Source organism: Polistes fuscatus, unplaced genomic scaffold (genome assembly GCF_010416935.1).
Source record: "Polistes fuscatus isolate 324 unplaced genomic scaffold, CU_Pfus_HIC Scaffold7, whole genome shotgun sequence".
Classification (NCBI taxonomy): domain Eukaryota; kingdom Metazoa; phylum Arthropoda; class Insecta; order Hymenoptera; family Vespidae; genus Polistes; species Polistes fuscatus.
Window position 1 is genome coordinate 2314027 of NW_025113151.1, and position 26212 is coordinate 2340238.

Consider the following 26212-nt stretch of genomic DNA (forward strand, 5'->3'; position numbering starts at 1 on the left):
CCCCCCTACATAGAAAATCGGCATTAACAAATTCAGATTGTGAGATAAAAAATATATCTTTGTAGAGTCATAATACATAACCAATAATTTAATTTAAGTATCAGAAAAATTTTCATGATTAAAAATGATACAATTTTATACAATCAAAATTAAATAAATTCAAATAAGTTAAAAGAAAATTAATTTTCTAAATTAATTTTTAGATACACGAATACAAATGTTAATGGTTCGTTTTCATGAAGATTTTTGTTCACAGTTAGTGATATTACCATCTATATTGAAATCGTTATTCAATGACTGACGCTTGCGCTGTATTATATCCCGAAAAAGTACAGTTCTTTCACCCTCAAACCTTCGTTTTATATCATTGTATACTATCAAAAGAATTTTAATTTAAATATTTGTACTTAATTGAATTTATATATATTAAAAAACAAGCAGTATATGTTAAGGGAGTGAATTACTCAATTTAATTAGAGTTAATTCACTCGTAGGAATAATATTTATTGGTGTAAAACGTTCTACAACTTCATGTTTCACAATGAGTGATTATTCAGCGGTCGCTCCGCCTCAAAACTTTAGCCAAAGCTCCGCTTTTGCGGCAGCTTTGCAACGGGCAAAGCAGGTAAATAATTATTGTAACAATATTTTTATCCATTATATGTCTAATTAATTTTATTTTATTTTTTAAATATTATACCTTATCTCTCTCTCTCTCTCTCTCTCTCTCTCTCTCTCTCTCTCTCTCTCTCATATTTCTATTTTACATTTATTATACTTAAAAAGTTTCTATTATATATTTTAAAATATTACACATTAATTTTCATATATAATTATTTTTATCATTATTAGTGTTAAGATAGGTATGTAGACCATTCATCGTACTGCAGTATGTATATTTCATTCGCGTTGATACATGGCTGATATCCGCTTTATTCTAAAGTTTAAAGATATCAAGTTGTATATTTTGTTTTAAATAAGTTTAAGATATAATTAAATTTTTATTAACTTTATCTTTTATTATTTAACTTTATAGATAGCAGCAAAAATAAATCCTGCTAGTGCTCAAAATAATCAAGAGTCGAAGTTAAAGCGTCCTCTTGAAGATAGTACAGGTAATGTTTATTACTGATAATATTTTCTAAAGAGATTTGTATATCGCAGATATGTGACACTGTATGACAATAATTTGACAGCAACAAACATGTTAATACTTTTTAGTAATATTTCATTCAAATAATTTAGAATTAATGTCGTTATTAAAATAGTAAAGACTCGTACTATAATCAGAACATATCTATTGTTTCCTTTCAATATTAAATAGAACCTGAAGCTAAAAAAATGGCAGCATTAGTAGCAGATCCACTGATAGGACTTCGTGGTGGACCTACAAGTAATAGTTCTATCGGGGAAGGATCCAATCCAGCTGCAGCTAGAGTAGGATCACAATCATCTTCGTCTACTCCGATAGGTGGTATGGGAGGTATTTGCAATGAAGATATCAGAGTTCCAGATAAAATGGTCGGTCTGAGTAAGTGAAATATCAATACAATTATTATTCGAAGAAGACCATTAGTGTTTTTTTGTTTTTATTTTTTATGTATAGAAGTAAATGTAATTTTAACATGTCTAATCGTTTCGCTCTTTCATATATTTTTTTTAAATTATATTCATAATTCATAGTGCTGTTTTTACAGTAATTGGCAGAGGTGGAGAACAAATAACAAGATTACAAAGCGAGACAGGATGTAAGATACAAATGGCTCCAGAAGGTGGATTAGCTGAACGAGTTTGCACGCTAACGGGTTCAAGAGAAGCTGTCAAGTAACTTGTTTTTTCCTTTCTTATTTCATTACTTTCGTCTATTTTGTATGCAATGCAATCCTATTTTGTTATTATGTCTTGACACACAAAGGAAAAGGGTCTATCACCATTAATCATATTGAGTTACATTTACAAACCTTTAGTGTAGTTAAATGCTATATATTGCACATATAACATATTAAAACAATGAGAAAGAAAAAAAGAAAACAACCAATGCTCTAGCAGAACGATTACAGCTGGTGAAAGAAATTGACAAAAGAATATTTATAATGAAGCCAAGCAAATCCACTATCCTCCTTAATTTTAATATTCAAGTTGAGATCATATAATTTTATTATTAAATTAGGAATGTTTCACCTAATCCCCTTTTATTATGCAACTTCCTTAAGTATACCTAAAATGATATCATCATATTCTTATAAAAAAATATTGATGAAAAACAAATTCTTGATATTAACCATATAATATTAGATAATTTCAAGGTTTTTTTTTACCGATTGTGTTAGAACATATGCTCTAAGCATAATTTAATAAACGATATATAGTTTGTATGTATTTCATTTACTATGGTATGCTATCACTTCGTGCTGACATGCATTTTATAATTGTATACAACTTACGCTTTTGCATATTAAAGTTACCAAGTGTTTTACAGAACCATTATATAGCTCCAGGATGTGAGTAATGGGCACAGATTCGACTTTGCACATGCATCAGAATTTCAGTCATAGAAAGTGATCCATGAATTGTGGATTTTGGTTTAATGCTTTTGTATTTACTAATAGTTTTTTGCTTTCAATAGGGTATGGAGAGTGAAGGAAGGAAGGAGGATAGGATATGCATGGGGACGTGTTGTTCGCAACAGGAAGAAAAATGAATTGAATTTTTTATTTATTTACAAAAGAAAAACTGCTTTTATATCTGTGATTATAATATTTATATCTGAAATTTAATTTAATTGTACATTTCTCTAATGGAAAAATTTTAAACATAAACCTGAAAAATGAAAGTAAAACCAATTATGGTTTATTATCATATTTCATCACATAGTAGATATTTTATGTGTTGCAAACAAATTATTATATATTGCTGTATAGTATTAGAGAGTTTCGATATAAGAAATAATTCACGATTTTATTGCACTTTAAACTTGCATTTGTTTCAGTCGAGCGAAAGAATTGGTCCTCTCGATTGTTAATCAAAGAAGTCGAACGGAAGGAATCGGAGATATTAGTATGACTGGAAGTAGCGGAGGAATAATAGGACATCCAGGTTTCGTGGAAATTATGATACCAGGTCCAAAGGTTGGATTGATTATTGGAAAAGGAGGAGAAACTATAAAACAACTTCAAGAAAAATCTGGAGCTAAGATGGTCGTTATTCAAGAAGGTCCTTCGCAGGAACAAGAAAAACCATTAAGGTAATATTAAATATAGACATATCGATTTAATCGTTATTTCTATGAGGAAGATGGAATATCACATGTTGTCAATTCTAACAGGATAACTGGAGATCCCCAAAAAGTAGAATACGCTAAGCAATTAGTATACGAACTTATAGCAGAAAAAGAAATGCAAATGTTTCATAGAGGTGCAAGAGGAGGAAGTGAGCGAGGAGGGAGTTATTCTAATGATAGTAATTTTAATCATGGCTCTACTAGTAGTGATGGAGTGGAGGTAAAGCAATACTTTCTATGCTATAATTAAATGATTTTTTAAATTTATTATTTACAGCTCATAATGTTCATTATGTGGATAGAAAAAAAAACCAGAGGATTCATAAATTAATGAAATATATGTTAATGTAAATTTACAAACTAATTTAGGTACTAGTACCAAGAGCTGCGGTAGGTGTTGTCATTGGTAAAGGTGGAGATATGATTAAAAAGATCCAAGCCGAAACTGGAGCAAGAGTTCAATTTCAACAAGGAAGAGAGGATGGCCCTGGAGACAGAAAATGTTTGTTATCCGGAAAACACCAAGCTGTGGAACAGGCTCGTCAACGTATTCAAGAACTTATTGATAGTGTAATGGTAAATTTCATATAATTTTTATACATTGTATTTTTACTTGTAATGTTAATATGTAACTTATATCACCGTAGAGGAGAGATGATGGTAGAAATAATATGGGTGCCAGAAGTGGGCCCAGAGGAAATGGATTTGGTACCAGTAGAAATCCAAATGAATATGGAACTTGGGATAGGCGCCAAGGCGGTCCTATGCAAGATAAGATAGAAACCACTTTCACGGTACCTTCCTCAAAATGTGGTATTATTATTGGAAAAGGTAGATTGAAAGCAGTCCTGATAAATTCTATTTAAAATGATTGCTTTTAATTTATTGCTCAAATAAATTTACTTAGGTGGTGAAACTATCAAGCAAATAAATCAACAAACAGGAGCACATTGTGAATTAGACAGGCGGAATCAAAGTAATGAAAGTGAAAAGATTTTCATTATTCGTGGCAATCCTGAACAAGTGGAACACGCTAAAAGAATATTCAGTGAAAAGTTAGGAATGGTACGTATAATATTATCTATGTTATTTCAAATTTGAAAATGAAGAAGTTGAATTTTTTTACTTCTGATTATAGGGGCCAGCTGGTACTTCTTTCACAGGTGCACAAGGAGCTATTGGTTACAATCCTAGCTGGAATGCTGGAACAGGATATCAAGCCTGGCCTAGTCAACCTCAATCTAGTGATGCAGGTAAGATATTAGTAAAATAGGGAAATAAAAACCTAACCATCTACTAAATCACTATCATAATAGGTAATGCTAGTCAAGCACCTGTTCAAGTTAATCCACAAACAGGTCAGCCTGATTATAGTGCGCAATGGGCAGAATACTATCGATCTCTTGGTATGCATAGAGAAGCTGATATGATAGAACAACAAGCGAAACAAGGAAAACAAGAACATAGTCAACAAGCAGGTAAATTTGTATTTCAATTTAATTTATTAATCATCATCATTATTCATACAGAATAAATTAATTAATATTTTTTATTTTATAGGAAGTGCACAAAATCAATCAAATCCAACAACAGCGACAGCTTCTACACCAGGTCAACAGCAGCAGCAACAGGCACAACAACAGCAAACTGGTGCTTCTCAAAATGGAGGTCAAGCTGATTATAGTGCTCAATGGGCTGAATATTATAGAAGCATCGGTAAAATAAAAGAAGCTGAAGCAATCGAAGCACAAATGAAAGCAGGCAAGGTATGTAATGCTTTACAATATTTTTATATATGTGTATTTTTTATTTGAATATTTTATATTGTATAGGATTATTATTAAATTTATTAGATATATTAATCATAGAAATATTTAAATATAAATTTATTGTTATATTATATTACAGTTAGGAATACAAGGAAATCAAATGACGCAACCACAAATGCAACCAGCTATGCAGAATCAATCAACTGGACCACCTGGTAGTACACCAAACACATTTCCACAAGCTTATGGTAGTTATCCAGGAATGAATGCTGGCTCAGCTCCGACTGGTTATTATGCAGCAGGTGCTGGGTCCACAAGTCAACAACCACAATCGGGGCAACAAAATCCAACTTTTCCTGCTAATTATCAAAACTATCCTTACTCGCAGTCCAGCTCTGATAACTAAGCTTCCAGAGGATAATATAAGCTGTAAGTAAACATTTTTATATCTTTACAAACATTTTCCAAATGGAAAGTTGTATGATATTCTCTTTCATATAAAATTTATATATATATATAGAATTTATATTAAGAAAATGATAAATAATTATATCGTATTAAAAAAAAATAATAATAACTGTTTCATAAAAATAATTTAATTTTAATTAGAATATCACACAACTTTCCTTAAATATATTTTTAATAAGTCATAGTGAAATGAAGTGCTGTAAAAAAAAAAAGTATATCTAATTGTACATTAAAGTACAAAACATATTTAATGTTGAAATATATAAAATATAGTTTGAAAAATTGTTGTTTTATATATTTTTTTTATATAAAACTTCAAATTTTCAATTTATCAGAAATATTTATATTTTAATTTATAAAGAAAATCAAGATAGCATGCCTATATATTTATAACATTAATTATAATCATTCTGACTTATATTGACTCGATATTTATTGATGAATATTATCAAATTAATCAAAATCAATGGTGTAAAAAAAAAAAAGGGAAGATACATTAAATATACAATCAATGTATTGATACTTTCAGGGGCATTATATACATATACAAATATATATATATATATATTTACACGTGCGTCTATACAAAATATATTATAGCAATTTAACTATACCAAAAGTGTGTGCTCAATGATATTGACGATTAAAATATTTATTACACCTTTGAATTTCTATTTCCCCCATTTTTTAATAATAGGGTCATCTCTTTTATTATAATTATTTGTTTATTTCAGATAGTTTTCAAATAGCTTTCCATCGGGATGTGGTTAATGCCTGCTGTATCTTCATATGTTTATATATATATATATATAAACATAACAGAAAAAATTACTACATTGCTCGCTTGCTATATATATGAAAAAAAAAAAAAAATATCCATTATTATCTAAAAAAAACACCGTTAGAAACGATTATATTCTATTAATACTTATATTACAATTTATGATTATTATTATTATTATTATTATTATTTTTTGTTCTTTTTTTTACATATAAAACATACATACATATATACAGACATACATACATGAACACATGTATACATAATATATATATGTATTTATATGTATATATATATGTATATATGTATATACATATATATATTATACAAATATATGCATCATTTTTTTTAGATATAAGATAATAAGGAAACATTAGTATTGAAGTTGAATAGTATAATAATGTAATGTATCGATATGCTATGATATGATATGATATGATATATGATATGATATGATATGATATATGATGTCCACACCTGTGTTTTTAATTACGATATTGTATGTATACATTTAATTCATTTTATATAACACATAACTGTAATATAAGTTAAAACTAGCAGGTGCAGCAACAGGTCTGAAAGAGGAAGGAGGAAGGGAGTTCGCCAACATTTAACCATATACATATATATATATATATATATATATATGTATTATTATACCCCATGTTTCCATGAAAATAATTGTTGAAAATTATTATACTTTCGAATGCGTTAACTACGAAATATTGAAGTATATCTACCAGCCAATAGATCATTATTTATGTCTAACAGATTCATTCATAGAATATTTTATTTCATCAATTTTACAAACTTCTTATAACAATTACTACTACTACAACTACAACACAAGGTTATTAAGAGACAGCTCTAAAAGATTATTTTTATTACTCATTAATTTATTGATTAATGTGTACTCAAGAACTATGATATATATATATATATACACACACATACATACATATATATGTATATATATATATATATATTATGATGCTCTACATATACATATATGCTATTATAACAATGCTAAATACAACATTACCTTTATTTATTTGCTCTTTCTCGTCAAACACCACAAACTATTTTTAGATTTTTGGGAGCTGAACAGGCAATGTTAGAGAGATGCGCGCTTTGCTCACTGCAGAATAAACTACAACCAGCATACAGGGGAATGTGATGATGATCCATGACTTTAAACAAATATATCTCTTGTCCAGCATTATCTTATATGTTGACATTTAATGAAAACAGGACCTGCTAAACAATTGGAGATTAATGGATGAAATATATATGTATACACATACAAGTATAAATGATAAACCAATATCTTCTTCAAATGTGTAGCGTATTGTGAAAGATTTCTCTTTCTCTCTTTTTCTCTCTATTTCTCTCTCTCTCTATCTCTCTCTCTCATTTTTTTTCATTCTTTTTCTTTTCTTTTTATCATGTTACTTTATAAGCGCGAATACAAATCATCTAGTTAATAAGATTTAATTTCCATTAGGTGTGTTGCAAATTTTTATATATGTATATATATATATATACACATACATGAATATATATATATATATATATATACATTAATATTTATAAATGTATGTAAGTATCTATTCAATATTTGTCAATGCAAATTTTGATTATTTTTTAAATGAATAATTCATTTGTTATTGGTAAGTTTAGGGTCAAGATTTTTTTAATTCATTAATCACATTTTCTGGAGATATGTTTTGATACATGCAATTTTTGGTTATTATATTATTATTATTATTATATTATTATTATTATTATTAATAACTAATAACTAATTTATTACAAATGTTATAATAATTGTTTGAATATGTCATGTTTATTTTGTTTATATTGAAATTTTCTTGATACTCATTATCCGCATTAAAAATTACAGAACTATCTTCTTACATTTTATTTTCTTTTTGCAATTTAACTGGAAATACGTACTGCGAATTATATAGATCAAATATTATATGATTCGCAGGAACAATCCCTTTAATCGATATAAAAAAAAAAATATATATGAAATGAAATCAGATTTGGATAATTTATTTAAAGTAATTTGTATATTTCTTCTTCATATAAAATTTACTCGAAGAACGGGGTCTAATATAAGAGAGTATTGAAGATTTTAATACAAATACTTTAAATATACTTGTACAATTGAGTAAAATATGAAAATTCAAACGAATTGATTAATCATATTAATATAAAGTGTATAATTATTTAGATTAATAATAATATTCCACTGATATTTTTAATTTTTTAAACAGTTCCATTTATTACCATGAAATTGTTATTCTCTCTTTCTCTCTCTCTCTCTCTTTCTCTTCTTTTTCTTTCGCTTTTTCTTTCTCTTTATAATACATACTGCATGTTAATTTTCACTTTGTTATACATTATCGATTTATCATACTAACAGTATTTATGATGTTTCTATTATTTCTGTATTGTTTAAAAAAACAAATCGATACATTTTGCTCAAACTATAACGAAACATATTACTGTTAAACCCATTACACAAAAGTTCTAATTTAGATGCAATTTCAATACAAATTCATAACTTAAAATTTTATTAAAAAAATATCCTTCACGATTCTAACATTTTGATTATAATGGTCCAAATTAATACATAAGATTTCCAACTTGTTGTTCAATTATATGTTGCATTTCATAAAGCATACCTATTACGTTATCTGATGATATTCTTCTTTTTGTAGATCATGCCAATTGCTATTTCTTATGTGCTCATTTTCTAGTATTTAATTACTCAATTCAAACTAATGGAAGTGTTTCAGGGACAAGGTCTCTCTCTCTCTTTCTCTATCTCTATTTCTACAAATTTATCCAGTATCCCTGATAAGAAGGAACACGTAGTAAATGTGCATGTATTAATTAATTTGTAAATATTATACTACATAATTATTATCTTCAATATATTTTGAAGCAAATGTTTCAAACGATAAAGGTTTGTATTATATTTATCTAGAAGTAGTAGATTTTTTAATTGCTTGTGATTATTTCTCTTCGTATGTAGACATATTAATGTTTAAATAAAGATATTTATGTTTATATGAAAATATTTTAGTATACGATTCTCCCATATTTGATGTATAGTACCCATGTAAATTTTATATCTATAAAATAATTTTTTAATTGAAATTTTTTTGTTTGCATAAAATCCCAAGAACACTAATGTTTGTTTTTACGTCAATGGCGATACCAGGCATAATTCTTCATCGATTTTGAGTAACAAGGACTTATTTGAAAGATGAAGATTCAGGCAAAAAAATGGTCGATATGAATTTATAAAAAAGTTTTATTTTCTGTGAAGAAAATTACTTCCAAAAATGCTACTTTATTTTGATGCATAAACTATTATCAAAAAACCAAAATTTTGGAACAATTTTTATCACTGAAAATAATGTGTTTTTATAAATTCGAACCAATCATTTGCTCGCCTGAACTTTCATCTTTCAAATGGAATCTTGCTTTTCAAAATTGATTGCAAATTATGTATGGTATCATTAATGGTGTAAATGCTGTTTTCAACATTTTTTATGAAAAATTAGCTTGGTACAGTGGCGCCCCTTTGAAATCTATGGTGAAAGAGAGAACTCTTATCCACGTTACTAATTTTTTACATACACATTGAGTGGAGTGTTTCATTTTCTTGAGTTAGCTGGTTACACATGTATGTTTATTTATTATTATAAATTAAATTTTTTTTAGTTTCTAATTAAATTTTAGAAAAATATGTAGTTCTCTTTTTTAGGTTAGAAAAATTGTAGTCTTATAAAATTCAGTTGATTTTTCTTTTTATATACATCAATATAAATAAACATAATCAATTAATTGAAAATTAATCTTTTTTTTGCAGTTACATTTAAATTCTAATTAAAATTTTCAAATTCAAAATCTAATTTAAAAATGGGTCTAGGAAAATTAAATAATTTTAGAAATAAATGATACATGCAAAAAAAAGTTTATTTGTGCATAGACATATTATCACTTGATTTAAGCATGATAAACAATGTAAGTTTAATAAAACACTTATAATATAATATATATATATATAAATATTATTTATAAATAATTTGCCAGCAAAAATATGAATGCATGGTAACTGGGAAAATGAATAATCAGAAACCCTTTTTGTCTAAAATTACACTACAACAGATTATTTAAGAATTATTTTCAAGCATTTGATGGTGAACCATAGATTGGATTTAATTGCTGCGTACAACGAATGAAAGTCGCACGTTTTGGCAATTCACGTAATCTTTCTGCACCTGTATAAGTGCACGCAGATCGCAGACCCCCTAGCATATCTAAAACTGTATCTTCTACTAAACCCTTGTAGGGTATTTCTACGACCTTTCCTTCTGAAGACCTAAAAACAATAATAGTAATAATAATAATAACAATAATAGAAAATGCAAATATTTTATTCATGTGTTGTATCAAATTATAAAATTTTAATTATACTTACCTATACTCAGCGACACCACCAGCATGTTTTTTCATAGCTGTACTAGAAGCCATACCGTAAAATAATTTATACAATTTTCCATTATTGTTAATAATATCACCTCCACATTCTTCGTGACCGGCAAACATACCACCAGCCATGACAAAATCAGCACCAGCACCAAAAGCTTTTGCTAAATCACCTGGACACGTACAACCTCCATCCTAAAATATAATACGAGTAACTATCAACATTATCTTGTATTTAGTGCAATCAACCAATGATATTTACTTACTGAGATAATGTGCCCTTTTAAACCATGCGCAGCATCCGCGCATTCAATCACAGCACTTAATTGAGGATATCCAACACCTGTTTTCATTCTTGTAGTACACACTGAACCTGGACCAATTCCTACTTTAATTACATCAGCTCCCGAAAGTATTAATTCTTCTACCATTTCTCCTGTTACAACATTGCCTGCCTGTGATAGAATCATTTAAAGAAACCTTCGCATATATTCTTATATCTTAGCTTTCCTCTTATTACAAATTAGTAACTACTAATCTAGTTTTTATATATCTTATTGAACACGTACAATTATAGTATGGTTTGGATATTCAGATCTAACTTTCCTCACATATTCGACAAAATGTTGCGAATATCCATTAGCAACATCTAAACATATAAATGAAAGTTGTGGCACAGCAGCAATAATACTTGAAAGCCTTCCAAAATCTTCATTCCCTGTACCGGAACTAGCGGCAACATTTTTTAAACATTCAGGATTTTGCGCAGCAAAATCTTTCCATTCATCCGCTGTATAATACTTATGAATAGTAGTAAAAAGGCCATGCTAAAAAGATTTAATATTAATTAACAAATGTTAAATATTAATTTGATATAATTAATTATTTTGTGATTATAATGTTGGATATAATTTTATACAATGAAATATTATACAATAGTGATATGTTAATAACTTTTAATAACTTTCGTACACGCTGTAAGTTTAATTGGAATTTCCCAAGCCAGTACAAAATCCATTTTGAATAATGCAAGCAACTAGAATCCACTAATGTATAATACCTTGATTCGTTTTCTTTCAGTTATTTCCTGTTTTTTATTTTTAGATCTTATTAATTCTGAAACGTTGATATAAAAAACAACTATATGATTATTTTGTATATATTGTATATCAGATCATAAATTTTTTTTTTTTTTAATACATATGATTCATTTTCATAAGGCAAATGTTCTTTTGATTTTTTAATTTAGAAAATAGCCAACATTAAAGTTCAACATCGTAGTAGTATTTTATATGTTAAATAAATGAATTATACCTTTGATAAAGCTCGTGCCATCTCGAATGTTCCTACTGTGTCCATATTTGAAGCCATTACAGGTATACCTCTGTAAGTTTGCTTCGAATTGCGAAATGTAATTTCTCTAAAAAGATCAACCTGAAATATAGATGTTTCAAATAGAAATAATATACAAATATAAATATTTACATTGACAATTAATCGGTCTAAATCCAAAGATAAACTATTTAAAAAATACAATTAAGACTAAAATAAATTATATTACATTTTCATATAAAATTATTATACAATACGTTCAGATTATTTGTGAGCAATTTAACTTATCGAATAAATTAAATATTCCACAATTTACTGACATAAAAGTACTGGTAAAAGATTTAAAAAAAAGAAAGGGAGACAGTATAGAGCTACGCTATGTCATGAAAATATTTAAAATATAATTTAAAACTTACATCCGATCTGCTTTTTAACGTACTCCTCTTTGGTCGTAAAAGAACATCTTTAAAGTCTAATTTAATATCATTTATTATATTTGGCATTTTGATTAATGTATATTATTAATTGATGAATGAGAAAAAATAATTTAGCAGATGATTTAATTGATCTTCCTGTCAAAACTAATCACCACCACTTTCACCCCACGTTTATTGGAAATATTTTAAAGCATAGAGATGGTATATTAATAATGGCATTCCTGGAAGAACGATTAAGATTTAAAAAAAAGAGTTGAAGTTTTATTTAAATGACTTACCTTTAATAAAAGAAAATAAATACTTGTTAAATCAATGACGAGAGATCGTATTATTTCTATCAACCAATTAAATATATATTTAACTTCATTCACAAGATCTCACAATCATTTATGATTGGAACATCAGATAACCCTTTAATTCGGTGACTAATCATTTATCTCCTTATCGTATTTATCTGATTGGTCAATTTTTAAATTTGAATTCAAATTTTATTTGTACATAATCTCTTTTCAAATGTTATTGTAAATATTTTTTAAATCTTACTTTTGTACGTAAAATTGTAAAACGAACAATTTAAAAATATATTTCACATTGAGTTATTAGTTATTTTATTATTTATTACATAAATATAATATTATTAAATATCCCTCTCAGGTCAGAGGGATATAATAATATTTATGTTGGTAACCCTGCAATCACTTCGTACCGCATGCGTATTCACAGCTGTTGGCTGTAGGGTAAGAATAAACGAGTTATAAAGGTTGTGATTAAATATTGAATATGTCGTTTATAAAATAAGATATATAATAAAAATAATAAGTCAAGAATTGCATTTAATTAAAATAAAGTTTATGATTTATTAATAATTAATTATCGTTGATGTGTTGTGTTGATTTTATATATTAAAAAAAGAAGAAAAAAAATGGCTATAAAGAAAGTACAACGGCATGCACGTGGGAAAAAAAAATGTAAACCGGATTCATTTAAAAATAATGAGAAACAAAACCAAGAAAAGAAAATTAAAGTTAAGAACAAGAAAGCATTGATTATTCAGCAAGAAATTAAATTTGTACGATTACTATCGTGCAATGATAAAAGAATAAGGGACAAAGTTTTGAAAAGTTTAAAGAAATGGTTAACAGTACGTTCTAAAAGTTCATTTGGTAAGAGAATTTATTAATAATAATTATTTTTTTATTCAATCATATATTTCCATTCATAAAATACATAAAAGATCTAATTAATTCCTTTTGTTTTATTTTAGAATTTATAGAAGAAGATTTTATGAGATTATGGAAAGGTTTGTTTTATTGCATGTGGATGGCGGACAAACCTTTAAATCAAGAAGAGTTAGCTGAATCTCTTAGTAAAATTATACATTGTTTCGATTCTATGCCATTAGTATTATTATATATCAAAAGTACTTTAAAAACTTTAGCGATTGAATGGTTTGGCATAGACCAATATAGATTGGATAAATTTGCTATGGTAAGTTTATGAAATGTATTCCTAGTTTTATATAATCATATATATAGTAATAGTTAATTTATATTATTATTATTATTAAGTGTTATTGGGAACTCAAAAGCTCATTGTCGCATATAACAAATCCAGCCAGTGTTCTCGTTCCTGAGCTTGATCCATCCGTTTGCCATCCTCATATCCCATTTCCTTAATATCCCTCCTAATATTGTCCTCCCATCTACGCCTTGGTCTATCCAATGGTCTTTTCCCATTGGATATACTAGTATGTATTTTATACGCGGTTCGTTCTTCACCCACACAAATTGATCCTTTTTTTCAATTCTTCGCTAATTTCGTTCGACTGATTTAGGATCGATCCTAAATACCTAAAGTTGCTGGCCCGTTCAAAAATTTTATCCCTAACAACCAAGTTTACGGTATTATGCAAATTTTGCATTCTATCGGTGACCATATATTTAGTTTTTTCCATGCTTATTTGCCAACCCAGTTCTCTTGTTTTGTCCAGTAGAGTTCTTGTGTTATTTACTAATGTCTCCTTATTGTCCCCCAGCAAAGCAATATCATCTGCATATGTTAGCAGTCGTGTTGTCCTATTCAGCTGCGGACCATCCTTACTTTTTTGCAATACTTTGATAGCAAATTCTAGCACTAAATTGAACAAAAGAGATGACAATGCGGCCCCCTGTTTTAACCTGCTATGGATACTGAAAGTTTCCGACGTTCGATTACCTATTTTTACTCTACTCCTAGTTTCCCTTAAACAGATTTGGACCAGGTTTACCATTTTTATTGGTATGCTCTGTCGTATTAGGATGTCAAACATTTTCTCCCATTTTATTGAGTAGTTAATTTATATTAATATAAAAAATTATACTATTATACTAAATGTATTAATATTATTGTACCAGCATTTCTTAATTTATAATCGTACAGTTAGAAAGGCTCTTAAACATTTTTTATTATAAATATTTGGATTGTAGTACCATTACAAATAAATATATTGAGCCGCACTGTACAAAATATTGAGAAACTCTGGTATATATTAAAAGCATACAAACTATATAAGTTTATTTATTTACAGTTAGTGAGAAGAATATTACGACAAACTTTTAAAATATGTCACGACAAGAAATGGGACATGGAATGGGTAGAAGGTTTAATGAAAATATTGCAAGAGATCTTAATAGAACCCAAATATTGTTTAGGTTTTAAAATGCATCTAACTGAATTATATTGGGAAGAAATAGCAAAAGTAAATATTTCATTAAATATTTAAATGAGAAGAGATACTATTATTTCTATTTTTATTGTAGGTCAGCAATGGAAACATACCAGAAGATGTTGTTACAAGACTTGTCGAACCATTTATTGCTTACTTGGCTGTAATGGGAGATGAAAAACTAATAAGGCATGTAATGAGACATATTTTTAGATATCTTATCTTTCAATCCGATGTTGGAATGGACTACAAAGAAAAATTTGAAGCTTGGAGAAAAGTAAGTGATTAATGTTAAAAATGATTTATTTAATATTTTATAAACTTAATATTAATAAGCTTATGTGTTTATGTACAGGCTGGATTCCCTTGTAAAAGTATTGACGATATGCAAAAAGTAGAAGAATCTGATGAAGAAAGTGAAGAAGATACAAAAGTAATTTCTGAAAAAGAATCAACAGAGGATACAGTAAAAGTTTTAGATCCAAGAGCTGGTAGAGTTGATGTCGAGTTACCACAAATAAATTTTAATGCTAAGAATATATCGGAGGTAATTAAATTATACAAATTTCATCCTTCATCAACAACAAAATCACGAAGACAAATTGCGCGTCTTATAGATGAGTAAGTATTCAAATTTATTTTTAAAATATTCCAATAGCTTTCCCCTTTTTATTCTAATATTATTATTTGTAGGTTTATAGAAGTTTCAGAAGGTAAAATGCCTCTTGGTGTGCAGGAAGTAGACATCGTTCGCAAATTTAGTTCCAAAACAGATCCAAAGAAAGCTGCATTACGTTTACTAAAATTTAACGAAGAGTTGTATTCCGATAGTAATAAACGAAAGAGGAAAAGAAATGGACAATCAGATGAAAATTTCATCAATGAATTAGAAGAAATTAATACAGACAAGAATATTACATTAGAAAGGAATAATAAAAAATTAAATAAGAGGAAAAAATTAAATCAAGATTTAAAAAATAATTTAGACGAACCCAATCAAACTATAGAAGAATCATGTTCGAACGATTTGAAGATTAATAACAAGAATAAACAAAAGAAACGAGGAGATCAACTTGAAAATGAAACTATAAAAAGTAAGAAAAATGAGATGACTATGATTATACCTCATAAGATAGGTAAATCTAAAGGAATAAAAAGGAAATCGACATTGATTAACGAGAAAAATATGATAATGAATAAATTGAAGAAAATGAAAAATAATATTTGCGGTCATTGGGATATATCGGATTACATTGCACCGGTCAATGGTAATCAAAATAAAATGAATAATTCGTGTAATGAAGAAATTGATAAGTCGATATTAAACGATAAAAGTGACGTAATACTTGATAAAAAAATAATGTCGTTAACTCCTGAATTAGGTAAATCAATGGTAAGTTTTTAAAAAGTTAAAACGACAATTAATGTATAATTTAATATTATTTAATATTATTTTATATTATTTTATATTGAGTAATATATAATTGAAATTAATTATCATTCATAGAGTTCAATAGAAAACACGGAAAAGCAAAATAAATTGATCAATGAATTAGGACAGAAGAAACGTGTGAAAATCGTTTTACAACGTAACACTGCTCAACACACGTCAGATTATATTCAACAAGTTAAACAAAGCCCAGCGATTCCTTTCGATGCTAATAAAAAACCACCGGTTGGTGTTTTGAAAGCTAGCCCAATATCGAGTCCAATTAATCCATTTTATAAAAAGAAATATAAAACGATAAATAAATAATGCAATTTAAACTATAAGTAAATAATGCAATTAAGCGATATGTGAATTTAGGGAAATAAAACAAAACAAAACAAAACTACAACAACAACAACAAATTGATTATTTGTTAATAATATAATAATAATAAAAGTACAAACGTTTTTAATTCTACAATTTTTCATCTTTTAACTGTTCGATAATTAAAATACGCAATAACTCATATTAATATTAATAGAGAATATTAATTCAAAAAATTATTATCACACTAAGAAAAAAAATAACTTCAAAAAACCAGTACCAATTATTATTGATATTTCGAAAAATTGGAGAACGGAAGTCGGGAAATAAGGACAAAAAGAAAGAAAAATAAATATGGTCGCCGATATAGAATGATACGATACTTAGGTAGTCCATCTCATTTAGAAGGCAACATTTCTCAGCGAACGTTCGTAGAAAGTGGTCAACCAATGAGCTGAGAAGAATACTGTAACTCCCTGTCGAAGAAGTGGGTTCTCTTAGTATCGTGGCGGAGGGCAATACCGGTTCGATTTATCATCTCTTGGCAGTGTCGTGGAGCCGTGCTATCCGGTGGTTAGTCACATTGATAGATAAAAGATTTTTCTTTTGTACCAAGGACTACGAATTGGTATAACAATACGGCAGAAGTAATAGCAATATATATTTTTTTTTCATTTTATTCGGAAAAACGGACAATATATTTCCAAGTAGATACGAACGAACGATCAAAACCAGACAACCCAATAAAAATAAAAAGAAGAAATGTCGTTTCGACCTAAGACGCTTTTGTGCGTCATCTTGATCATCATTGTCACAGGTAGGAAGATAACATTTCACAACCCGTTCGCTATTTTATTTGATTATTATTTTTTTTTTTTTATTATTAATATTTTGTCATCGAGAAAGTGTGAAAGTTAATGGAATGTTAAATCATCCTTTTTTTTCTTTTCTTTTAAATTTATTTAACGTTTGCGTTATTACATACGTAACTGAGAAACAGAGGTGGTAACGGTGAAAGAAAAAGAAGGAGAAAGAGAGAGAAAAAGAGAGATTGCTTGGAGTCGCGGATAAAACGAGATCCAGTTGTCCTTGTCGTCTGAATTCGTAAAACATCGCGAATCCCTTTCGAAAATTGCGAAACTAGACGACCGATCGAGATTCATCGAGTTTTATTATCGATGACACTCATCCGGGAATTTTTGTTGTTGTCTTTTATAGATCAATGTTAACAATTTTTAATTATTATATCTTCTATCTATTTCTTGCAAGGTTGCTGTTCTTTAGTTTCCCCCCATTACATTTCATTACAATAAGAGGAATTCTCTTCTTTATATTGGCTGTACGTTCGAACGTTCTTGTTATTGGAATTCAACGCGATCTTTCTTGCTCACCTACACGTGGAATTATTTCTTGGAACTTGAATCGCAAGTTTAATAAAAGTATTTTAATAAGGGATTCGCGAATTTTTCTTTTTAAATGGAAAAAGATTATGATTTTTTTTAATCGTAAAAGAAAAAGTAATAATTTTAGCGTTGAATTTTTTTGTACTTAAACAATATCCATGTTGGTTTCGTGTATTTTTTGTCTCAAAAAAGGCTTTTATTTTTTTACAAAAAAAAAATAAGTTTCACTATTATATTAATTATTTTTTTTCTTTAACATAAATCCCTACTACTTGCACGCATGAATTTTCATTTCGATCTTAAAAAAACAAAAAAAAAACGAAAAGAGTTATGTCGAGAATAATTATTATTTTTCGCGTTGGATCCAAGAACAAAGACGTCGAACATTTAAATGAAACAACATCCTTGCTGATTTCACTCGTATTTACATAAGTCTCCCCTACCTGCGCATATGAATTTTGATTTTGAATGGATTAAAAAAGAAAAAGAAAGAAAAAGGATTGACAATATTGGGAATAATTAATGATCCTTTGTCGTGGCGGATGTTTTTTCTTTTTTTTCTTCATCTTTTTTTTTCTTCTATTTTTCGAATTAAGAACAAAGGCGTTGAGATGAATATTTTGGTAAAACAGCATCCTCGTTGATTTCACTCATATATTTACATAAGTCTGACTACCTGCACATATGGCATTATAGCAGGATTCAAGAAGAAAGATATTAACACGTGTACGTGCACACACACACACAAATAGAAATGTTGCACCTGAACAGTTTGCTAGTAGGTACAACGTCATTGCCACACCGGTACCTTCACTTTCCACTTTGCAAGTTAAACGTATATATACGTTTTGACATCTCTACACAACAAGCACAATTTATATACCATCATCGAAATGATTTTATATTAAATAATGATGCGTAATAATTGTAAAACTCGATAATAAACGATTAAAATTTATAAGAAACAAAATCCATCGTTTCTTTGTATAATAATTAATTGTAACATCGATCATTGAATTAATGAGAATTAATCAACAAACATTTTATTACCTAATCGAATTGAGTATTTAATAATTTCGTCGTATTGTAACATCTTTGAGTTGTTTCACACAACAGTGTCAGGATTAAGATCAGGTTTGTGTGTTAACAATCATAAAATCAAGCATAAGACTCTTCCTCGTTGGCCACTTTCTCCTGGCTGCGTATACGCACATGATTTTAACACATTCGAATAACATTTCGTTTGAATATAACGAGAAACATCGATATTAAATCTTTTTAATATCTCTATTGAAAGGTTTAAATCATTATTCAGTGTCTACGGGAACAACAATAAAATAATCATTGTCAATTATATAATATAGGAATAATTATTTATTTTATTGTTCGATAATTGAATATTTACGATTATATAAGTAAATATACAAAAAGAAAAACAAATGACGTTTCATCATTTTACAATTGTTCGTATAAAAATTAAACAATTCGAAATGATTAATTTCGTTTGTAGAATTTGTTAGAAAATTTTTGATGCGTTTGAGATTGATACTTGATTTTTTTATATTGAAAATATAATTTTGCGCATAATTAAATTTAATAGAATTAAATGACCAACAAATTGTAGTAATCTTTTTAAATAATAAATAATGTATATAAATTAAATGTACTTCTTGTTTTATAAAATATATAAAACTAACATAACAGGATTTTTATATGTAAATGAAAATATCGAAAGTGTGTAAAAAGAAGGAATATCATGCAAGATGGATATTTGTTTAGAAAATAATAACAGAGGGGGACTGGTTAGGATCCAAGAATTTGCTTTCTCGTATCAACATGTAACACTACGAGTATATATGCCTATTAAAGTGTCGTATTTAATTAACGTTAGAATTACCAAAACTAGTTAAAATCGCTTGTTGAAGTAAAACGAGTCTCCGTTATTTTTCTTTCCTTCTAATTAGTATAAATATGTGTAACATTATGTATGGATTTTTTGAAACAATTTTCATTTATTCCAAATTAACATTGTAAATAAAAATTAATTATAAAATATACCCATTATATAAAACGATCTTATGTAATTACATGAAAACAAAAATAAGCTTCGAAATTCACAAGAAATAATTTCTTGAATAATTTTAATTATAAATTTATGATGAGAGGGAAGAAAGGGGGGAAAGAAAGAAATGATTTCGTTGACCTTGTAAAAGGTTCCTCTTCCTACTTTTAATAATCAAAATTCTTTTTATACTACAAATGATATTTACTCGATTTACTTCGTGTCATTTTTATTGACCCTGTCGCGAGAAATTCAATGTCGTGACAAACGTTCAAAACTTATAAAAGAAAAAGAAAAGAAAGAAAGAAGAAAAAAAGAGATCCTCATGATAATTCGGTTTGTGTGTCGAATTTTAAAAACACGTTTTAGCACGGTTACTACAGGTACAAGATTGGTATGTCACAATCGCGTTCTTCATCACTTTCTCAAGCCTCTCTTTTCAGATAATCTTTTGAATTTCTCTCAACCCATTTTCTTTGCTTCTTGTATATATGTAAGTTTCCTTGAATATATGCATTAACTTTCATCTTCATCTTCATCGATGATCACGATGACGATATGATGTATCTTACGTTGTGTATTCTCCTATAAAGAAATAAAAATGTACGAGAAAAATATTTAAAAGCAAAGAAGAAGAAAAAGGAATAAAACAAAACAAAACAAAAAAAAGAAAAGACAATGCAAAATAGAAATAATTAAAAGTATAATCGTGTGCACAGGTTGTTATTGTTGATAGGACTCGCATCCTCCTATTGTTTAGTCAATTCGTTACGAAATAATCCAACTATTAATCTTTCGAAAGATTAAACGTTTATAGAGGGTATCATATTACAATAGTTTATGGTGAAGAAAAGAATAACATCATTTCTAATAGATTCGAAACGATTCTTAGATAATTGGTAATAATTATATATCTTTATTTTATAATGGTGGGTGTCGTTGATAACACGAAGCGAATATAATTCCGATGATATGGCTGCCGCGTTGGAGAGTTCAACGACTCTTCTTCCTTCATCGAAGATAAGATCATCTTACGGATAACATAAATTGTTTCTTTTATTTTCTTTTTCTTTCTTTTTTTTTTATCGCGAAAGCCTACGGTTATAAATAATTAACCGATTAGATTGTACGTATACTTGATTATTGCATATATTAAATGACATAGATAAATATCTTGACTTAACACCGTACAGAAATTAATTCAACTCTTCGAGTCACACGATCAACTTAAGTAATCATAAGCTATGTATAATATATATAGGAAAAAAAATGAAATAATCTAGTCAATGTGGAACATAGAGACAATTATGCTATTATATTCATCCTGTTTTAACTAACGTTAAATCTTCAGCCTTGACATTTTCGACCGATACGACCAACTTTCAATTTAATTTTTAATCTATGATAATGATTAATCCTTCGCCTTCTTCGTAAAACCCATAAAAGACGTCATGTTATTTCTTCTTCTTCTTTTTCTTTATTTTTTTATGTCAAGGCTAAAATATTTGTTTTTCTTTTTCTTTTTGCTGCAGTACAATGCCAAAAGAATAAAAAGGACGAAGATAAAAAAGATGAAGAATTTACGTGTCCGGAAGGTCAGGGAAATGGAAATTTTGCCGATCCTGCGACCTGCAGAAGATTTTATCAGGTATTTTTAATTTTAATAAATAATCAAATATTTTATTTGTTTTAATTATGTTACAAAGAATATTAACAAAATATTGACTCTGTTATAATTCATATTTTGACAGTGTGTAGATGGATACCCGTATTTAAACAGGTGTCCTTCGGGATTACACTTTGATGATATCAGTAAATTCTGCACCTTCAAAAATGAAGCTCGTTGTGGTCCTATTGCTGCAAGTAAGTATACCAAAATAAGTTTTTATTTCTTTTTTAATTATTCACTGATAAATATATTTTTTGTTCAGCTCCACCTCCGGTAACGGATCCTCCAACGGATCTTGCTGAAAGATGTGATACATCAAATTGTCAACTTCCATACTGTTTTTGTTCAAGAGATGGAACGATTATTCCTGGTGGTCTTCAACCGGAAGAAGTATAATTTTTTTTACATTGAATTTTCATATCTCATCAAATGATATTATAAAAACGTTTGTATTTTTTATTTAATACATTTTACTTGTTACAGACACCACAAATGATAATAATAACATTTGATGGAGCAATAAATCATAATAATTTTGATCATTATCAAAAGATTTTTACACAAGATCGATTGAATCCTAATAATTGTCCACTTAAAGGTACCTTTTTCATTTCTCACGAATATTGTAATTATAATATGGTACAAAGTTTAGCGCACGATGGTCATGAAATAGCAACGGAAACAATCTCGTAAGTATGCAAATGATTGTTTTAGTTTGCCAAGTAAAATTCTAAAATTAAATATATTTTTAGGCTTCAAAAAGGATTAGAAGATAAAGGGTACGAAGAATGGGTCGGTGAGATGATTGGAATGAGAGAAATTCTCAAACATTTTAGTAACATTTCAGCTAATGAAATTGTTGGTATGAGAGGACCATACTTGAAACCTGGTAGAAATACTCAATACAAAGTATTGGAAGATTTTGGTTATATATATGATAGTAGTATTGGAATTTCACCATTAAAAACACCAATATGGCCATATACTCTTGATTACAAAATACCCCATGAATGTAAAGCTGGTACCTGTCCTACTAAATCATTTCCAGGTAATCATTACTTCAAATAAACAAAAATAAATAATTTATTATATGAATAAGACGTTTCATTTATCTTATAGGAGTATGGGAAATACCTCTAAATGCTCATTATGTTGAAAGTTATGAGGGTGGACATTGTCCTTATCTGGATCAATGCGTATTACATAATCATGATCCTGAAGAAGTATTTGAATGGTTACAAGAAGATTTCAATAGATATTACGAACAAAATAGAGCACCGTACATGATGCCGTTCCATACGAATTGGTTTCAAATAAAGGAACTTGAAAGAGGACTTTCTAAATTTCTTGATTGGGCAGTAACATTGTAAATATTTAATTATTTTCTAATATTTGAATACAAATCTTCTATATAGTCAGCATATTTTTAAAAAGATTGTATTAATAAAATATTTTTTTTCTTACAGACCAGACGTTTACTTTGTGACTGCCACGCAAGCATTAACTTGGATAACTGATCCAAAACCAGTTAAATCTTTACATAACTTTGAAGGTTGGTCATGTAAGAAAAAAGAAAATATTCCTGGACCACCATGTAATAATCCAAATAAGTGCGCTTTGGACTTTAAACCTCCAGAATCCAATTTCACTACAACTAGGTATATTAAAGATAGAAGATTGATTATATTTACAAAATTTTTTAAGCAGATTTAAGTATAAATACTTGAAGCTTAAATGAAATATTATGTAACATAATATCAAATGATTTTACAGGTACTTGGAAACATGTAGAGAATGTCCTTATAAATACCCTTGGTTGGGAGATGCGAAAGGTACTGGATTATACAACGATAATTATAATCCTGAAAAGAAATAAATGAAAATTTCTAAATAAAATTAGGTGTAATATTATGATTGTCAAGTTAAGTTACATTTTGTTTTATTGTTATCGTCAAAATAGTTGCTATGTGTGATAAAGTTAATTGATTATTCGTTGGTAAAGAATGTCTACAAATTTTGTGCTAATTACCTATAAATATTATAGTTCATTTCAAGGAAGTATTATTATCATATATGTATATATCATATATATATATCATATATATATACATATGATATCTAAGGAGAATGACAAAATTTGTCGAAAACAAAAAAATTTGCTATAAACAATCTATATTTCATTGATCAATTTGATTAATTGTATAAAAATCATATGAGGTTGTAATATTTTAGTCTTTTTTCCTTCTGCACGTACTTATAACAAATTTCATTCTTCATTGATATATAATTCTTTTCTTTTTTGTTTTGTTTCACAATAAATTTTGACAGATTCGATTAAAATATATGTATAATTAAATAATCCATTATTTCCATAATTTTCAATCAATTTTGCTTAATCTTAATTTTTACTTAAACTAATAAAATATTATTTCTTTAATATTAATTATGTACAATAAGGCCTATTTTTTTATTTGATCTGTTCTGTTACTTTTATAAATTTACACGCAAATCATATCAGATTAATTTATTTATTATGTTAACAAGAACATAACGACACTAGATGAGGTAAATATTTTATGTATTAATTATTCTATGTGATAATATAATTGAAAATTATATATATATATATATACATAGAAGATATTATAGCTACAATTATAGCTCTATAATCGAGTACAATATTGTTTAAATAACTATATTACCTAACGGTTCGGAGTCCATTTTTCGAACACTTCACCCCACTTTTTACGTTCTGAAAGAATAAAAGGAATATTATTTCATTGAAATGTTTAACAGTGAAAGATCGAGGAAATGAAATTAATTTAACACTTTTGCTATATCACGCTGCGATAAAGAGATTTCAACTACATCCTATAATTCATTTTCCATGTTGTTTACAATCACAAATATGTGATGCTGGGATCTCAATAGAAATCTCAATGGTGTGTCACAAATATGTGATGACACTGGTAGCGAACGTATTAAATATAAAATGATTTCATATTACCAGGCTCTGGAAAATCTTCTGGATGTAACATAACATAGTGACGAAGCATCTGATCTCTTTTCGCAAAATAATTATCCGAATATTCTGATACTTTATATGTTGCTACAAATCCTAGTAATGCTGCAATTATGTGTACTTGCAAACCTGTAAACAAAATTTATAATAATAATAATATAATAATAATAACATTAATAATAATAATTATAAGAAGATATATTACTATGATCATTTAATTACTGTCATCAATTAAAATTATATTTAAATAATTCAAGCTATAGATGGTAAGTCAAGTGTTGCATAATCGGCATACATATATACAAATGCAGGTTAGGTTTGCGTCAATTGTTAATTTGAATTTTTGCCTTTTCAATTTAAATAAATAAATTTAAGATTGATATTTTTATGTAAATATAATTAATACATTTATAAATAATTATTTAATTACCTGCAAACGGGGGTTTACCCAAAAATTTATTTCGAAAACATGCTCCTCCAAAAAATGTAAGTGGCACTCCGACAAGCGCTCCGTATTTTTCATAAAGAGAAGGTTCATAATCAGGATCAGGTGTAAGAATATTCAATGCCCATTGAATATCAGGATTATCAGCCATTTTTCTTTAATAATTTGTTTAAATTAATTATTTAAGTTTATCTCAAAAGTACAGTCTGAGTACGTAAGTACTTACAGCTCTCTCTAGCGGAGATAAACTGAACCAACAAGTGCGCTATTTTGATTCTTTAAATACAAATTATAATTAAATTAGAATTCAATAGTTTCATTCGAAAATTATTTATTTTAATATACTTTTGAATGATCTTAACTTTTTATAATTCTTTTCTTATTTTTTATATATTTGTATAGTCCACTATCGTGTATATTTTATTTTATATTTTATAGATACGCGTGTTGTTAAAATATAAAATAAGAAGAAATGATTATAGTAATTTGTTTATCTACAACATTTATTGGCACATATGTAGCAATACTTATTTTATATAGCACAGCAATTTTTGTTTTCAATTGTTATATGAAAAGTA

The 26212-nt window shown here is 27.8% G+C and overlaps 5 protein-coding genes across 12 annotated transcripts; 3 read left to right on the forward strand and 2 right to left on the reverse strand.

Annotated features, from left to right (window-relative positions):
• The first annotated feature begins 326 nt into the window (after positions 1-326).
• On the forward strand, positions 327-7635 carry LOC122524002 (far upstream element-binding protein 3-like). Of its 6 annotated transcripts, XM_043646028.1 has the most exons (15): positions 328-625; positions 1037-1115; positions 1325-1531; positions 1698-1824; positions 2990-3244; positions 3326-3500; positions 3650-3856; positions 3928-4111; positions 4188-4345; positions 4419-4533; positions 4597-4758; positions 4841-5046; positions 5189-5264; positions 5349-5478; positions 7388-7635. In XM_043646028.1, the coding sequence occupies exons 1-14, from the start codon at positions 542-544 to the stop codon at positions 5453-5455; spliced, it is 2142 nt and encodes a 713-aa protein (XP_043501963.1). In that variant the 5' UTR covers positions 328-541; the 3' UTR covers positions 5456-5478; positions 7388-7635. The 6 variants fall into 6 exon arrangements, with proteins under 6 accessions (XP_043501962.1, XP_043501963.1, XP_043501957.1 ...); XM_043646027.1 differs by having other exon boundaries at positions 327-625; positions 4639-4758; positions 5189-5478; XM_043646022.1 differs by having other exon boundaries at positions 5189-5478.
• Positions 7636-10276: 2641 nt separating this feature from the next.
• On the reverse strand, positions 10277-13003 carry LOC122523954 (GMP reductase 1-like). 2 transcript variants are annotated; one of them, XM_043645946.1, is made up of 7 exons: positions 12878-13003; positions 12556-12797; positions 12122-12241; positions 11377-11634; positions 11074-11262; positions 10800-11002; positions 10277-10700 (listed from the first exon to the last, which is right to left on the reverse strand). In XM_043645946.1, exons 2-7 carry the CDS (start codon positions 12640-12642, stop codon positions 10505-10507), a joined length of 1053 nt encoding a protein of 350 aa, XP_043501881.1. In that variant the 5' UTR covers positions 12643-12797; positions 12878-13003; the 3' UTR covers positions 10277-10504. The 2 variants fall into 2 exon arrangements, with proteins under 2 accessions (XP_043501881.1, XP_043501880.1); XM_043645945.1 differs by having other exon boundaries at positions 12855-13003.
• A 423-nt stretch (positions 13004-13426) lies between these two features.
• Positions 13427-17124, forward strand: LOC122523956 (ribosomal RNA processing protein 1 homolog). The gene is made up of 7 exons (XM_043645947.1): positions 13427-13739; positions 13841-14064; positions 15143-15313; positions 15375-15557; positions 15636-15901; positions 15974-16673; positions 16788-17124. The coding sequence occupies exons 1-7, from the start codon at positions 13499-13501 to the stop codon at positions 17034-17036; spliced, it is 2034 nt and encodes a 677-aa protein (XP_043501882.1). The 5' UTR covers positions 13427-13498; the 3' UTR covers positions 17037-17124.
• Positions 17125-17269: 145 nt separating this feature from the next.
• LOC122523957 (chitin deacetylase 1) lies at positions 17270-24168 on the forward strand. Its single transcript, XM_043645948.1, has 9 exons — positions 17270-17850; positions 22031-22146; positions 22250-22361; positions 22430-22557; positions 22651-22856; positions 22920-23215; positions 23287-23533; positions 23634-23825; positions 23941-24168. Exons 1-9 carry the CDS (start codon positions 17796-17798, stop codon positions 24041-24043), a joined length of 1455 nt encoding a protein of 484 aa, XP_043501883.1. The 5' UTR covers positions 17270-17795; the 3' UTR covers positions 24044-24168.
• On the reverse strand, positions 23515-25891 carry LOC122523958 (NADH dehydrogenase [ubiquinone] 1 subunit C2). 2 transcript variants are annotated; one of them, XM_043645950.1, is made up of 4 exons: positions 25620-25891; positions 25175-25318; positions 24870-24919; positions 23515-24029 (listed from the first exon to the last, which is right to left on the reverse strand). In XM_043645950.1, exons 1-3 carry the CDS (start codon positions 25783-25785, stop codon positions 24870-24872), a joined length of 360 nt encoding a protein of 119 aa, XP_043501885.1. In that variant the 5' UTR covers positions 25786-25891; the 3' UTR covers positions 23515-24029. The 2 variants fall into 2 exon arrangements, with proteins under 2 accessions (XP_043501885.1, XP_043501884.1); XM_043645949.1 differs by lacking the exon at positions 23515-24029 and having other exon boundaries at positions 24677-24919.
• Between the last annotated feature and the right edge of the window lie 321 nt (positions 25892-26212).

Excerpts from the sequence above, each read along its gene's own strand:
- LOC122524002 (XM_043646022.1), top strand. The coding sequence starts at position 542 with ATGAGTGATTATTCAGCGGTCGCTCCGCCTCAAAACTTTAGCCAAAGC. Across the intron at positions 1,116-1,324 it reads TCCTCTTGAAGATAGTACAG|AACCTGAAGCTAAAAAAATG; the intron begins GTAATGTTTATT and ends AATATTAAATAG. Across the intron at positions 1,532-1,697 it reads AGATAAAATGGTCGGTCTGA|TAATTGGCAGAGGTGGAGAA; the intron begins GTAAGTGAAATA and ends CTGTTTTTACAG.
- LOC122523954 (XM_043645946.1), bottom strand. The coding sequence starts at position 12,642 with ATGCCAAATATAATAAATGATATTAAATTAGACTTTAAAGATGTTCTT. Across the intron at positions 12,242-12,555 it reads CGTTAAAAAGCAGATCGGAT|GTTGATCTTTTTAGAGAAAT; the intron begins GTAAGTTTTAAA and ends TCTATATTTCAG. Across the intron at positions 11,003-11,073 it reads TAAAAGGGCACATTATCTCA|GATGGAGGTTGTACGTGTCC; the intron begins GTAAGTAAATAT and ends ATTATATTTTAG.
- LOC122523956 (XM_043645947.1), top strand. The coding sequence starts at position 13,499 with ATGGCTATAAAGAAAGTACAACGGCATGCACGTGGGAAAAAAAAATGT. Across the intron at positions 13,740-13,840 it reads ACGTTCTAAAAGTTCATTTG|AATTTATAGAAGAAGATTTT; the intron begins GTAAGAGAATTT and ends GTTTTATTTTAG. Across the intron at positions 15,314-15,374 it reads ATTGGGAAGAAATAGCAAAA|GTCAGCAATGGAAACATACC; the intron begins GTAAATATTTCA and ends TTTTTATTGTAG.
- LOC122523957 (XM_043645948.1), top strand. The coding sequence starts at position 17,796 with ATGTCGTTTCGACCTAAGACGCTTTTGTGCGTCATCTTGATCATCATT. Across the intron at positions 22,147-22,249 it reads CCTGCAGAAGATTTTATCAG|TGTGTAGATGGATACCCGTA; the intron begins GTATTTTTAATT and ends ATATTTTGACAG. Across the intron at positions 23,534-23,633 it reads CTTGATTGGGCAGTAACATT|ACCAGACGTTTACTTTGTGA; the intron begins GTAAATATTTAA and ends TTTTTCTTACAG.
- LOC122523958 (XM_043645950.1), bottom strand. The coding sequence starts at position 25,785 with ATGGCTGATAATCCTGATATTCAATGGGCATTGAATATTCTTACACCT. Across the intron at positions 25,319-25,619 it reads GGGTAAACCCCCGTTTGCAG|GTTTGCAAGTACACATAATT; the intron begins GTAATTAAATAA and ends TTTTGTTTACAG. Across the intron at positions 24,920-25,174 it reads AGAAGATTTTCCAGAGCCTG|AACGTAAAAAGTGGGGTGAA; the intron begins GTAATATGAAAT and ends TTATTCTTTCAG.